The 15,000-nt window shown below is 47.9% G+C and overlaps 2 protein-coding genes across 2 annotated transcripts in view; one reads left to right on the forward strand and one right to left on the reverse strand.

Annotated features, from left to right (window-relative positions):
• The window catches only part of ddx23 (DEAD (Asp-Glu-Ala-Asp) box polypeptide 23), a 7,106-nt gene extending 444 nt beyond the window's left edge, over positions 1 to 6,662 (forward strand). Inside the window, exons 2-17 of the mRNA XM_084480094.1 lie at positions 78 to 217; positions 366 to 479; positions 626 to 719; positions 818 to 883; positions 985 to 1,123; positions 1,240 to 1,373; positions 1,536 to 1,648; positions 1,750 to 1,893; positions 2,108 to 2,333; positions 2,693 to 2,838; positions 3,019 to 3,196; positions 3,814 to 4,056; positions 4,426 to 4,577; positions 4,688 to 4,796; positions 5,111 to 5,285; positions 5,526 to 6,662. Of these exons, the coding sequence (XP_084336220.1) occupies positions 78 to 217; positions 366 to 479; positions 626 to 719; positions 818 to 883; positions 985 to 1,123; positions 1,240 to 1,373; positions 1,536 to 1,648; positions 1,750 to 1,893; positions 2,108 to 2,333; positions 2,693 to 2,838; positions 3,019 to 3,196; positions 3,814 to 4,056; positions 4,426 to 4,577; positions 4,688 to 4,796; positions 5,111 to 5,285; positions 5,526 to 5,749 (2,397 nt within the window). The 3' untranslated portion in view covers positions 5,750 to 6,662. The remainder of the gene's footprint in view (positions 1 to 77; positions 218 to 365; positions 480 to 625; positions 720 to 817; positions 884 to 984; positions 1,124 to 1,239; positions 1,374 to 1,535; positions 1,649 to 1,749; positions 1,894 to 2,107; positions 2,334 to 2,692; positions 2,839 to 3,018; positions 3,197 to 3,813; positions 4,057 to 4,425; positions 4,578 to 4,687; positions 4,797 to 5,110; positions 5,286 to 5,525) is intronic.
• A 2,587-nt stretch (positions 6,663 to 9,249) lies between these two features.
• The window catches only part of LOC311359827 (voltage-dependent L-type calcium channel subunit beta-3-like), a gene marked incomplete at both ends in the record, with an annotated part of 11,478 nt that continues 5,727 nt past the window's right edge, over positions 9,250 to 15,000 (reverse strand). The window contains 12 exons of the mRNA XM_084479858.1: positions 9,250 to 9,681; positions 10,547 to 10,717; positions 10,798 to 10,893; positions 11,286 to 11,437; positions 11,543 to 11,643; positions 11,790 to 11,848; positions 12,118 to 12,195; positions 12,296 to 12,315; positions 12,454 to 12,533; positions 12,666 to 12,781; positions 13,525 to 13,647; positions 14,098 to 14,217. Of these exons, the coding sequence (XP_084335984.1) occupies positions 9,250 to 9,681; positions 10,547 to 10,717; positions 10,798 to 10,893; positions 11,286 to 11,437; positions 11,543 to 11,643; positions 11,790 to 11,848; positions 12,118 to 12,195; positions 12,296 to 12,315; positions 12,454 to 12,533; positions 12,666 to 12,781; positions 13,525 to 13,647; positions 14,098 to 14,217 (1,548 nt within the window). The remainder of the gene's footprint in view (positions 9,682 to 10,546; positions 10,718 to 10,797; positions 10,894 to 11,285; positions 11,438 to 11,542; positions 11,644 to 11,789; positions 11,849 to 12,117; positions 12,196 to 12,295; positions 12,316 to 12,453; positions 12,534 to 12,665; positions 12,782 to 13,524; positions 13,648 to 14,097; positions 14,218 to 15,000) is intronic.

Here is a 15,000-nt window from a genome sequence, read left to right on the forward strand (position 1 = left end):
GATACAGCGAGTGTATCAAACATGCAGTTGCTTTTTATGTTAATGCATTTTCAATCATTGTCACTTGCTGCTTCCAGATGGCGGGTGATACGAGTGACAAGAAGGATGCCGAGACCTCGGCGGCGGCCAAGGACAGAGAAAGGAAACCGCGCAGTCGTTCTCGAGAACGAAAGAGACATCGTTCAAGGGAACGAAATCGCTCAAAGTCTCCAGAAAGGTTGGTTGCTATACTACTATTAATAAATACATATATGACCTATTTTAATTCCACAACGCCACACAAGTCACACTGACCACTCTGCAAACACAGTGAACAACATTTTGTCTTTTCCTAACACACCACCTTACTGGCTTGTTCTGTACAGGGGCAGACGGTTGAAGGATCAGGAGAGGGACAAGGAGCGCGACAAAGAGAGAGACCGGGGCCGCAAAGACAGAGAAAAAGATGGTCACCGGCGTGATCGCAACAAGAAGTCAAGGTCTGTACACCGTTAATTCGCAGGATGACTGTGATTTAAATGATTGTTTTGCATCTGCGTTAACAATGCTGCTTTGGGTTTTTGTGGGTTCAAATATCAATGATACTATTAATAATACAATTGTTGATGTTATTTTTGTAATTAAGGAGTCTATCACCAAAGTCCAAAGAGGCCAGGCTTAAGAGGGAGAAGGATATAAAAACAGAAGAAGATGAAGAAGAGAAAAAGAAGAAAGACAAGGTAACATACATAGCCAGCGTATATTCTGACTTTGATCACAAATGTATCCTAAAAACACACAAGTTGTCCTCATCCCTTTGCTTTATTCCTTCCATCAGGCCCAACCTCTCTCGCTGGAGGAACTCCTGGCCAAGAAGAAAGCGGAGGAGGAAGCCGAGGCAAAGGTGAATGGCGCTCAGCGACATTTCAGAAGCCCCTCCCGTTTGCTTTGTACCTGACCCTTGACTTGACGCCTTCTCTTCACAACCCTTCTCCCCATCTACAGCCCAAGTTCCTGACGAAGGCCGAGCGAGAGGCGGAGGCCATCAAACGGAGAGAGCAGCAGACGGAGGAGAAGAAGAAGACGATAGACGAGGAGAGGAAGAAGAGGAGGGTGTTCCAGGACACGGGAAGGAAAATGATGGGTATGTATTGCGATGGCACCAGTCACGTCCGGACATAGTTGATAGCTACAGAGATGCTCTACGGCCTATTAAAATGTTTCTTTCGATTCAACTTATTTTGTGTTTCTATGCCACAGAGGACCCGCAAGAGAGGGAGAGGAGAGAGAGGAGAGAACGGATGGAGAGGGAGAACAACGGCAATGACGAGGATGACGGAAGGCAGAAGATCAGAGAGGAGAAGGACAAAGGCAAAGAACTCCAAGCAATCAAGGTGCCTTGTCCCGTTCGTTCTGCTCGCCGGTTGCTTTAGTCGGGCCGAAACACTCATTTTGTGTTCAACACGAAAAGAGGAAATGTCTGTGGTAACACTTTTTGTACATATTTGCAGATACTTTGCAGATGTTTGACCCAGTTTTAAAATGTCTACCATCAGGAGCGCTACCTGGGCGGGCTCAAGAAGCGCAGACGCACGCGCCACCTGAACGACAGGAAGTTTGTCTTTGAGTGGGACGCCTCCGAAGACACTTCCATCGACTACAACCCCATGTGAGTTAGCAGGCACCTCTACGCCCCGTCCCCCTCTGTACATCTACTGGGCTGACTACTAACATTAAACAATTGTGTACATTGGTGTTCTGTTTCCATAGCTACAAGGAGAAGCATAGCGTGCAGCTGTACGGTCGAGGCTACATCGCCGGCATCGACCTGAAGCAGCAGAAGAGAGACCAGTCCCATTTCTACGGTGAACTGATGGAGAAGAGACGCACGCTGGAGGAGAAGGAGCAAGAAGAGTGAGTAGCAACTACAGTTATAGTGTGGATATATCTATTTTTAAAGTATATCCTTAAGCACCGTCACTATACTTTTGTGTTTTTATAATTTTTATGAATTAAAATAAACTTTTAATATATTTCATAATTTCTTGGCCATTTAGGAAGCAATAACACGGCCGTACCCAAACCCCAGCCACGGTTTCATTACTCAAACTCTTCCCCCACCCCCCAGGGTCCGACTGAAGAAGGTGCGCAAGAAGGAGGCCAAGCAGCGCTGGGACGACCGGCACTGGGTGCAGAAGAAGCTGGAGGAGATGACGGACCGGGACTGGCGTATCTTCAGGGAGGACTACAGCATCACCACCAAGGGCGGCAAGATCCCCAACCCCATCCGCAACTGGAAGGAGTACACGCTGCCGCCGCACATCGTGGAGGTCATCGACTCCTGCGGCTACAAGGTCTGCGCTCCATACTTTGTTACTGGGGAGAGAAGCCTGACCTGGCCAGAGCGCTTTACAAATGTGTGTTAGTGTGGGAGCTATTGAGTCCATTTTGGATTTCCAAGGGTCGTTCTCCATGGGGGCAGACCCAAATGGCTTTGGATGCAATTGACTGACAACCAATCAGAGCGTGTAATGTGTGACACAGCAGCGGCATCCATCTGCGCTCCCATAGGGCGCCCACCTGTGGAGTCGTCGTATCAGACCCGACCCGGGTCTGGTCTGTTGGAAATAGATCATCTCATGTCTTTCAGACTTAGCGCTATGAGAACGACTGCTCATGGTCGTTTTGTAATGTGCTTTTTCTTCAAATTCAGGATCCCACTCCTATCCAGAGACAGGCCATTCCCATTGGCTTACAGAACCGTGACATCATCGGCGTGGCCGAGACGGGTAGCGGTAAAACAGCCGCCTTCCTCATTCCTCTACTGGTATGGATCACCACCCTGCCCAAAATCGACAGGTAGGACCACCCTCTGCCACAATGTTCCCACAACCAGACACCAAGCGTTCCTCATTCAGTCACCACCTATATTGTTCGTTATTGCTTTGTTCCAATGCACTCGTCATGCCACCACGGCTGACTCAAGCTGGTGTCCCAGCCCCTCCTCCTCCTCCTCATCTTTTAAACGTTCCCACTCAGGATCGAAGACTCTGACCAGGGTCCCTACGCGGTCATCCTCGCTCCGACCCGTGAGCTGGCTCAGCAGATCGAGGAGGAGACGCTGAAGTTCGGTAAGCCCCTGGGCATCCGCACGGTGGCCGTGATCGGAGGCATCTCCCGAGAGGACCAGGGCTTCAGGCTACGGATGGGCTGCGAGGTGAGCGGACCAACGCACTCATCACACACGCAACCCGTCCACCGCAGGTTGTTTGTTGTCGAGCCGGCTAGGTGTGGGGGTGATGAGTTTGTGGGGGTGATGAGGGCATTGCATTAGAAGAATTAGATCTTTAGACGGAGTTGGTGCAGCTGGCATCCTGCAGGAACGTCCACACCCTCAGGATCTGAAGGAGTACTCAATTATTTGATGATTTGTTTTCTGGGTAAAACAATACAATGTGGAACTTAAGTTAATTCCATTTTGCAAGGGGGGGGGAGAAGTGTTTTACTTCTTCCTGCTGCTTTTCAGACATTTCATTATTGCATTTTCAGTTAACAGTTCTGTTTGTCTGTTTTTATTTTAATTTACGTGATTTTAGCTATCGAATCATAAAAAAAATATCTATATATATATATATATATATATATATATATTTAAAAAATCTATAGGGTTGGCAAGTCCACCCTTCTCACAGTTGGCGCCCCAAAGTGCATCCCACTTTTGTGGTTCTAGGCTAGAGTTTTCTGTTTTGTGTCCAAACTAAACCTAAAGGAGGTCCTACTACAAGAGAAAAGCAACCTGGGGCACATTTAACCGCCGTCCCTCCCCCCCCCCAGATCGTGATCGCCACGCCGGGGCGTCTGATCGACGTGCTGGAGAACCGCTACCTGGTGCTGGGCCGCTGCACCTACGTGGTGCTGGACGAGGCCGACCGCATGATAGACATGGGCTTTGAGCCCGACGTCCAGAAGATCCTGGAGTACATCCCCGTGACCAATCAGAAGCCCGACACGGACGAGGCCGAGGACCCCGAGAAGATGATGATGAACTTTGAGTCCGGCAAAGGAAAATACAGACAAGTACGTGGTTCACGCTCCTGGAACAAGGGCTTTGGCACGGGCCACGTTCACCCAGCGGCCGTCCTGGTTCTTCGTCTTGACTGTAAACCATGGGCCTTATTAAAGTGGATTAACAAGGCCCTTGGTTCTTCCTCTTAACTCGAAACCACGGGCCTTATTAAAGTGGATTAACAAGGCCTGTTGTTGTTGCTGCTGCTCCTTTTTCTTCTATTTCTATTCCTACCATAATTATTGGCTTCTTCTACCCATCTACCATCATTGTTGGCTTCTTCTCCTTCTACTGCTACTATCACTGTTGCCTTCTTCTTCTTCTAACATCATTGTTGACTTCTTCTTTTCCTGATGTGAATGCGCGTGTGTGTGGTGCAGACGGTCATGTTCACAGCCACCATGCCCGCAGCGGTGGAGCGGCTGGCCCGGAGCTACCTGCGGCGCCCGGCGGTGGTGTACATCGGCTCTGCGGGCAAACCCCACGAGAGGGTGGAGCAGAAGGTGCTGCTCATGGGCGAGGGAGAGAAGAGGTACGCACAGCTCACACGCCTCATCCCCGTCGACCCCATGGTCACAACGCGACTCTTTGTACCGAGTGGTGATTTGCCGACTGAGCCCTCGTTGTTTGTGTGCCGTGCAGGAAGAAGCTGTTGGAGGTGCTGAACCGCGGCTTCGAGCCGCCCATCATCATCTTCGTCAACCAGAAGAAGGGCTGCGACGTGCTGGCCAAGTCCCTGGAGAAGATGGGAGTAAGTCTCCTCTGTGTTTCTGCGTTCATGGACAGGGTGGCACTCATAATCTTTCCCATGTCTTTTTATTCTAAATGAAATTCCTCTTCTTATTAATATGGTCGTATTACTTGCTCAACACTGTCATGAGTCATTGTCGCCTCTAGCAGATTTGAGCGATAACAGGAGCATGGCTCCTGAATAATCTGCATTTACATTTGAATCGGCATAAAGTAGTGAAAGATACTACCGTATCCAGACTCTCCATATGCCTCGTCCCGCTGGTGACTCCGATCCGCTCACCCTCTCCCTTCTCCACCCTCCCTCCCCCCCAGTTCAACGCTTGCACGCTTCACGGTGGCAAGGGCCAGGAACAGAGAGAGTTTGCCCTGTCCAACCTGAAGGCCGGTGCCAAAGACATCCTGGTGGCCACTGACGTGGCCGGTCGTGGTATCGACATCCACGACGTGTCCATGGTGCTCAACTACGACATGGCCAAGAACATCGAAGGTACGGCTCGCTTAGCCACGCACGCCTGGTCGTGGCTCTCTCTTGGCTTTCATCTAATGTGTTACTTTAATACTCCACTTGATCGAAACGGTTTTGAATGGGTTCCCCTTGAATAATAAATAATTAGTTCTGAAGTTTTCAACTGAAAACCACCTATGAACCTTCTCCATACAGTGTGTCTACAAGCTAACGTTGGTGAACCTTTTTATCCCCCTCCCACCGCACCACCTCCTCCCACAGACTACATCCATCGTATCGGACGTACGGGCCGAGCGGGCAAGAGCGGCACGGCCATGACCTTCCTGACCAAGGACGACGCCCAGGTCTTCTACGACCTGAAGCAGGCCATCATGGAGAGCCCCGTGTCCACGTGCCCGCCGGAGCTCACCAACCACCCGGACGCCCAGCACAAGCCCGGCACCATCCTCACCAAGAAGCGCCGCGAGGAGACCATCTTCGCCTGAGGAGAGCGTCTCGGCCCGAGGACCGGGCCACGAGGAGCGCCAGACTGGACCCTCTGCACTAGATTGGTGTTTCGTTTTCGTTTCCATGATAGAACCTTTTGCGTCGATACAGCAGTGTGTCCGATTCATTCCCCACCATGACAGTGTACTGCGGTCAATTTGGTCCCGTTGTTCAATACCCTGCCCCTATGTTTTGTTATGTCTTCGCCACTAATGGCTTCATACATGAGTTTAGGGCTGACGCATGGGAGATCTTTTTTTGACCTGAGGGGGGAAATGTTGTTTCTGGTGTAGCGAGTAGGGCTGTTTTGAAGAAAAACAACTTGCGGTTTACGTAATGCAAATACTTTTAATACAATGTGCTTGTATTTAAAACGTATCGCTGTAGACGTTGATGTCCAGTGAATGACACCCTCTGCAGTTTTCTCTCTTAAAGGTAAACCATTTTGTACAATCTCACCACTCTGAATATAATGGTCTCCTATTTTTCAGAAGCAGCAACAAGACCAATTTGTGACTGTAGAAAAGTGTTTTTATTATTCTTTTTAAAATGGTGTTCTGAGACCAAGTGTTGTCGAGTGGATTTTGTGACATCGATATACGTATGAAATGAATTCTGATGGCGTCCTCTTAATCGCACTGCTGTGTGTTTTGCTCTGCTTGGGTTACAGCCTTTGTGTGATCCACAATGTCAGCAAAGATTGCATATAAGAACCTGAATGATTTTCTGTTGATTATCTAAGGGTATAAACTGCATAACTGATGCGTTTGATGGACAAACCTTCTTATGTCTCTGACTGCCAGTCCATCGCCCAGCAGTGTGTGTGTGGAGGACACTGTCAATTGTTTTATCTAGGTCAGTATCAGTGAAACACAAAGGAGTTGGACAACATTAAAAGTACATAAAATGTCATGTTTATTTCACTTAAATTGTATTTCACTTAGCTGTGTAAATCTATTTTTCCAATAGAAAGCATTCTATACAGCGTCAGGCAGGACATGTTTTTGTTTGTACATGTTGGATAACTTGGTCGATCGAGGGAAGATGCGTGAAGAACGCAGTGGAAAATTGGTCGATAACGTGGTTATATTTAGTGCAGTTATTGCATTACAAAGCAACCGTCCCAAAGAAAATAGTGCAATTGTTTCTTTTTTCTTCTACTTACACAAGAGGATGTCCAGATGTTCTAAGGCGTTTTAAGTCTTTCGCTGTTAGGCTTAGTATTGCATACGGAAAAAAGACGTAGGAAACTAAATTGTAACCCCCTTGTACAAATTGTGCTTGGTAAATTGAAAAACCTCAACTTTTCCTTATCGATTACTAAATTGGTCCGCATTGAAAAACAATCTGGCAAAATAGAGTGAAAAGATCTAGGTAGTGAACTAACACATGCAGGGTTTGATTAAATAATTTGAATAGAAGTCAAAAACATTATATAACCAGGGAAATACAGGGCAACTAGTTTAGAATGGTTTAAAAAGTGCATCAACTACAATTTAGACTTTCCGTCGACCTACACAATACCCGGGGATGGACGCACACCCGCGCGGCCCTTGAAGGTACCAGTCGCCCTCAGGATTAACTGGGGTCATATCGAGGAGGCGGACGTGTCGAGTGGTGGGATGGGCAGGTGCCTTTTTTACAAAGTGTGAAAAGCCGTAAAAGACGAGGCCGTCACCACAGGACAAAACAGAGTCTAAATCAATGCATTACTTATAAGATCTTCAAAAAGAAACAATCAGATTTCATGCAACACTTGCATAGTATTTTTTTTTCTTCTTTTTTTTCCATTCATGCGGTGAGATAATTTTTTTTTTTTTCATTTCTTCATATTGAAAATATACAACACGAGATCAAGATACCTGTGAGATGTGGAAGCGATTCACCGGGAGGTCATTAAAGTGGCCCGGCCCCCAGACGAGACGGCTCGTGAACCGGTCTGGGATAGGGAACGGCGATGACATCATGTCACAGTTGCTACAGCATGTCCGACGTCCTCGGGAGAGAGGAACGCAGCCATACACACAGAGGACCGCGCCACTGACACGCTGTGAAGTTGGCAGTTAGAACCCCACGGATCTGGGGCTGAATAAGAACTTCATAGGGACTCCCTCTAGTGTGCGTGCCTCGGTGAAACTCGGATCACTTGTATACTTTTGTGGAAAACTGCAGTACACGTGTGTGTGTGTGTGTGTGTGTGTGTGTGTGTGTGATGTGGCATGAGACGGACATGCAGTGCATGTTGGGAGGTGGGGTGGGGTGGGGTGAGGTGGCGTGGGGAGAGATGCGCTGGTGAGTCTTGCTGACAAGATAATACCGGGACATGGATGCTACAATCAGTGACGTGTCACAACAAATCGACACACGAGACAATCCGTCGCCCTGGCGACAACAGGTGGTAGTGGTGGGGGTGGTGGAGGTGCAAAGTCATGCAGTCTTACATTCGCTTTGTGATGTGCTTGGATTTGTGAAGATGTGATGTAGTGCAAATATTCACAAGTAACCAGAGCGAGTTCATGTAAACAGGTCGTTTTGAAAATCATTATGCTCATTGATAAACAATATTCCCTTCTCGGTAGGTGGTTACATTCTTTTTTTCTAGTGCCGTTGGCTTGTTTTACATTGAAGAATGATACATGAGCCGTAGCAGAGACAAGCAATGATCTGGATGTGTGCGACACTGGCAGTGTACTGCAGCTTCAAACAGCCCAGTATAACTCTATGCAAAACACTGAACAAACTCCAGAATGAGGCTCTGTCTTGCATGAAACTATGGGACGATGAACTGCCTCGTATGGTTTCAAATCCAGTGAAAAACAGATGAATAAAATAGCAATTAAACAAAACCAAGCTCCCATTCCTGTATATACACTCTTTTGAAATGCAGTACCTTTCTTGCCCATAATGGGGTCAACGATGGACATTAACTTGTGTTTTGTCCAGCCAAATAGATCATTCGCTTCCTATTCTTCTGACAATGTGCAAATAGTTCTTAAAATTAACCATATTCATACATGCAATAGTAAAGATACATCGATGTCTTAGGAATCTTAAGGCCTGTGTATTATGAGACATTCTACAGGAGGGAGACGTGAGTCCAGCCCTGACACCCTGACCCCCTTCCCTGGCCCTTTACACTGTCTGAAGGAGACCGCTAAAGTGCCCCAGGACTCCCACAGTATTAACACAGATCGAGAATGGGGGATCAAAATGTTGTGTTAGTTAAGTATCAATGCCAATCCTGCTCAGAATCAGACACCGGGCAGCTCTGTATAGAGGGGGTTTGTTTCTGTGGTAGCAGGGCCTGGGCCCGGGTGTACGTTTACCCTTCCCGGTAGAGAAGGGTCTAAGCCCGTTGTTTTTTAACCTAAGGACTATGGGCCTCAAAGCCCACATTCATTAGTTTAACACGGAGGCCTGGGGTCAAGGGTCAAGGCCTGGGGTCAAGGGTCACGCTGGACTCATCTGAGGGCCGACGGGGCCCTCCCGGGGGTGGTGGTCAGTAGTTGTCTCGGGGCCAGGGGCGGCTGTGCTGGCGGTCGTTTCGCTGGTTGTGGCCCCGCTGCGCGGCGTCCCGTTGCTGCAGCAGCAGCCGGTCCTGCGCCTCGTGTCCGTTGGCGCTGTGGGCGTTGCCCGTGTGCCCGCGACGGGGAGGGTACATGTCCCTGTACGTGTGGGCGTGGCACGGGGATTCAAACTCCTCCTCCTCCTCCTCTTCCTCCTCCTCTTCCTCCTCCTCCTCTTCCTCCTCCTCCTCCTCCTCCTCCTCCCCGCGGGGGCCCGGGCTGCCCCTCTGGCCGCGGGACAGGGAGTCGCTGGCCTCGTCGGACGGCATCAGACTGTCCTGCTCCAGGGGGGAGTGCACCTCGTCCCCAAGCTCCGCCTCCAGCCCCACCCCCACGTGAGGCTGCGGCTGGTTCTTGTTCTGGTTCTGTGCCGGTTGGCATGGCGATCAGGGCGTGGACGAAGAGGAAGGGTTGAGGAGAAGGAGAAAGAAGAAACATATTCATGTTAGTATTTGTCGACGGCTCTGTGCAACATATGGTAACAGCAAACAGAAGACTTTTTAATGTTAATGTTAACAAGGTTAATGTTACGTTTTCATAATGTTATGCTATGTAATGGAACATGATGGCTAGGTCATTTCTTGTCATTTTAGATTGGGATTCGGTACATTTAAACTGGAGACGTGTGAATGAACATTCAAGTTAAACTGAGATAATATTTCCCATTTGGCAATAGTCGGGGGGTTTGGATATGCAAAGTACAATTGACAAAGAGTTTATCTTCTATTTACTTAAGACAATGAACTCTGCATTGAGATAGGAGGGATTATTATTGATCTTATTGACTCATTCACCAGAGGTCACTACTGTTCTCAGGTCAGGGTTATCGTCATAAAAGTTTTTGGGGGATTTGGGGCGGGGGGAGGGGGAGTGTGTGAACATATAAACCCTGCTACTCACCCCCACAGTGCAAGCGCTCATTCAATTAATTCCTGTGTTTCAGAAAACTGCAAAAATGTTTAGGATGGATGGGTGAGACGACAGAGACAAAGACAGTTACAAAACATGACCGCCGGGGTGACAATCTGAGATGGGAAGAGCAGGCAGGGACAATGACCACACAGAACACTTTACACACAAGACCGTTCTGAATAAACAAAGTTCTCCAAGGTCATAGTTTACCTTCAATATCTACATTCTACTCCTTATTTCCTCCTGGTCTGCGGGGAACACAGTAGTGTACAGACGGTTGATTGGTGCGTTTGTTGTGGTTCTGCTCGGCTGACTCACCTGTAGGCTGGAGATGGCGGAGGGCGGGATCATCAGACTCTGCTCCAGTAGGGGGTTGAGGGGGCTGGTTCCGGGGAGATGAGTGGCACGCCAGTAGACCTCCAGGTATTCAGCCAGATGCTCGCACGCATCTTCCAATTGGTTCTCATCCAGGATGGCGTCAAACATTTCCTACGCAATACCAGTGTTTAAGGCATTATGGCATTTTTCACACTCGTTATTGATTGATAATCGGAGAGTTTGTTACTTACAGGTGGGCACTGAGAAAGTTTGTCCGCAGCCATCATCTGCACATTTAAGTGTTTACTCTGAGACTTCCCTCTGGACTTGACCAGCCTCTGGAGCACCTGAAAGATGGTTGTTTAACACAGATGTAGCTTAGCATATTTTACACCAAAGCATTGTTGAATACTTGATCCTGATTTGTCAATAATATTCCGAAGGGTGTGCGTAAGGGTGTGACACCTCTCTGCCTTTTAATCAAATCATTGCGCTACAAATCCAATATTTACAACAACGGTCAAATAGAACTATCGACCAGATGTTGCCTGGACAACGCTAAAACAATATGCTCACAGCCCCGTGGAGGGATAATGAAAATCCAGTGGCCAGGGCCAAGCCGATGTCGCTTACCACCTCCGTTGGCTACAAGCCTATCACGGTCTACTTGTTACCTAAACCACCAGGTTCAGTCCACACAGGGTCATGTGCTACAGCGCACGTGAACAGAGATACGTACCTTTGGCGAGGAGACTTTAACGTAGACAATGATGGGGGCCAGGGAGGTTTTGGCCAGCTGGGCGGGGTGGTTGATGGTGTCCGCATCCAGCACCACTAGCTGCAGCGTCTTGGCCAGCTCAAAGATCCTCTCGATCTCACTTTGGACTTCAGCTGCATGGGACACGCGTCAGAGTTATCCCATGTGTTCAAGTCGTTTGAACACCAGTAGCTGGCAGTGCTTTGGCATTGTAATGGTTTGATTGGGCCAGCGATCACCTAGGTTGGAGCGCGTGTTGGTTCGTTCCATGATGGGTCTTTTGTTGAGGACGGATCTCTTGGCCAGAGACAGGTCGGCAGTCACCCGCGTGATAGAGATTCTGCAAAAAGGGAAAAGAAGTCCAATGTAAGCCAGCTGCAGGCAGCGTTGTGCGATGCACTGGGTCCATATTGGTGAGTGTGTGGGGTTGTAGGAGGCTGTAGGATGATGGAGCATCGCTCACAGCATGTCCTCGTTCTCACTGACCTGCCCTCAAATCTGTGCTTGAGGAAATCAAAGAGGGCTTTCTGCATCATGTCGGTCACCTGCGTGTTAAGAAACCCACCGGAGAGAGAGAGAGAGAGAGAGAGCAGTGCTGTCAGATTCAACAGAATGCATGAAACACATGTAAACACATGTCACACACACACACACACACACACACACACACAAACACACACACACACGCACGTTAAAACACGTAAACATGAGATTTAGGTTCTCACTGAGTTGAAGATGAACGACAGTCATACAGAGAGAGAGAGAGAGAGAGAGAGAGAGAGAGAGAGAGAGAGGGGGAGAGAGAGGGGCTGACCTCGTAGCCCTTCAGCGAGGGTCCCACTAGGATCACAGGCCTCATGGAGGGCACGACATCATAGGGCGGCACGTGTTCCTGACGGACACATGAACACACGGTGGTTAGTGTTGGCTGTGGTTGCTGTGGGACACAGGACTAGCTAACTAACAGAGGATGCTGCTTTAGAAGGACCTACCTGCTTTTGCTTCTGTTTAGCTTGTAAAAACAAACAAAAACAACAACACAATATGTCAATGCATGTAAGAAGTTAAAGACCACGGAGGGAGGCGGCAGGTTAGTGGACCCTTTCTGGAATCCGAGGTTGAGCAGTGTACCTGGTGTTGCAGTACTTACATTCCCCTGCAGATGGCGGCGTTGTTCTCCAGTTTCCTGTAACCATGTCTCCGAGACTAGAAGAATTACCCCCTGATTTCCTGTAACATATATGCCAAGAGATGAAGATGCATGAATAGATTAGATTATCTGGTGAACCACCTACTATCAAGGCTAGGTAGCTGTAAAGTGAAACATATTAGAGGACAAACGCTGAAGGTGGATTGACCTACCGTTGTTTCTGTTCCTGCTTGAGTCTCATGGCCTCCAGTCGTAGAGGACTAGGGATGAACGCGATGTCCGCACCCTCTTTGACCAGGCGGCCGATCCACCAGTCATTGTTGTATTTCTGTTAGGACAACAGGACCACACACAGAAAAACAGCCGTCTTCCACAACGCATGAAGGCAAAAAAACACACCAAGTGTCTATCTGTGCATTGATCTTCTCAATAAAAGTTCCTCTGATTGACGTCACACTTGGCGGGTGTATTGAGGACCCATGGTAGTGCAGTGTGTGAAGACGTTTGGATCAGCAGTTCTGGAGAAAGCTGAAAGCAGAGATACCGGACGCCAAGCAATTGGCCCGTTGCGAACAGGCCCGTTTTGAACTGGCCCTGCACTGGCTTCAAATGAAAGAACACACTGGTTGACCAAAAGCATAAGCCAATCACATGTAGGCCAAATCTGTAGAAACCCTATTGAACCCTATTCAAACATCTCATCATATACAACCAGGAAGTTCAATAGACTTTTGAATTCATACAGAATAAATAATACTTAAAAAATATCCTATAATAGTTGACATCACAGAACTTTTTTCTAATTCCCTGAAACTCCCTGAAATGTTTAATTTCACTCTAAATAATGAGTGCCCATTATCAAGTGGTTCTTAACCTTTTCTGGCCAGTGGTCCTATAATCAGAAATATATCAGCATCTGCTACTAATGTCAACACCCTAGTGAATCTAGTCATTAGTCACCAATATTCTAAAGCATCAAATTCTTCAAACTCCTGACCCCTCATGCATATCAGAAGAGCCCGCCTGGGCTCCCGAGCCTCAGGTTGGGAACCATTGCCTTCGGTCACTCACCTCTTTAATGTGCAGGAAGTCCCTGGCATCGAAATTGACCCCAGCCCCTTGGACAGGACAGTCCTCATCCAGCACTCCACAGTAGCTCACATTAGTCTTCACTGCAAATGCTACAGGTTTGGACTGCACAGCCCCACAAGAACAAGAGGACAAGATGTACAAACACATGCACTACATCAGTCAAAGTAACCAGTATAAACAAAGGAAAACACTTGCTGTATGGTGATCAGTGAAATGTAAGAGTAACGATATTGAAAATCAAATTGCACGTTGAATAAAATGTTTAAATGTTTAGAAGTACAAATATTCTAATTTGCAACATATATAAAGGCTTAATTGATACTCAACCTTTAGTATTCCTAACTCAAACGTTTTGTATCCAGATGATTGGAAATACAATGTCCTTCATCATTTTCAACAACAATACAATATTCAAAAACAATATTCAAATTTTTCGAACATCCTTGCCATGCCGGCTCCCCTCCCAAAAGAAAGACCCCGCCAATCAAACAACAGCATACTGCGACTGTCCGTGTTATCACGTTGAAGGCGGGGTTCGGGTCCTCGCTCTACCTTGGCTCGGTCGAGCTGCTGCTGAGCCTGGCGCTCGGCCTCCCGCCGATACGCCTCGCGGTCCTCCTCCGCTGACAGCTCTGAATCAGACGGCCTGCTGGTGTATGAATCCGCCGAGCCCTGCCACAGAACAGAAGCCAAGCGCCACCAAGGTCAGGGCCGACACACACCGCCACAGAGCTGGATGTGAATCCTCTGAGAGGCAGCAGTGGGTGAGCACTCCAATGTAATTTAAATAGCGGTCGATTATTTCATTCACCGAGAAATTTCATAATTTTGGACGGCTGGAAAACTTGTTGTGACACGGTTGTTGTTCTGCGCCTGTTGTCCTATTCTTACACCATGCTGTAGTGTTTGTTTGTGTCATATTATGGATGTGTTTATGATCCTGCATATCCAGCATGTAAACAGATGTGGCGTTGTCTGTTACCAGGTGTATGTTTGTTGACAACATGCTGCTACATCTGTATGTGTGTGTGTGTGTGTGTGTGTGTGTGTGTGTGTGTGTGTGTGTACGTGCACGCTTGTGTGTGTGTGTGTGTGTGTGTGTGTGTGTGTGTGTGCCTGCCTGCCTGCAATGGAACATAAGACAATGCTGGGCTCTCTCCATAACAGCAGTACCAAATATAGCACGCAGCATAGAACTGCTTCCTCTTCCCCCTGGCCTACATCCATCCCATCATCCCCCACAGCACAGGACGCATCCTCCATCTCCTCCAGGTTTACCACGAGATCCTTATTAGGGAGAACATGTTCTGCACGCAATTTCTCCTTCAGACCTACTTTAGAACAGCTTTTATCCATAACAAATACATGTACAAAGCACAGTTTAGGTTCAAATAACAATACACTGAAAAGATGACATGCTAATTATCTTCACTCATGCTTCTGTTTTGTGGTAAT

This window comes from Micromesistius poutassou (genome assembly GCF_964030765.1).
Source record: "Micromesistius poutassou genome assembly, chromosome: 15".
NCBI classification, from domain to species: domain Eukaryota; kingdom Metazoa; phylum Chordata; class Actinopteri; order Gadiformes; family Gadidae; genus Micromesistius; species Micromesistius poutassou.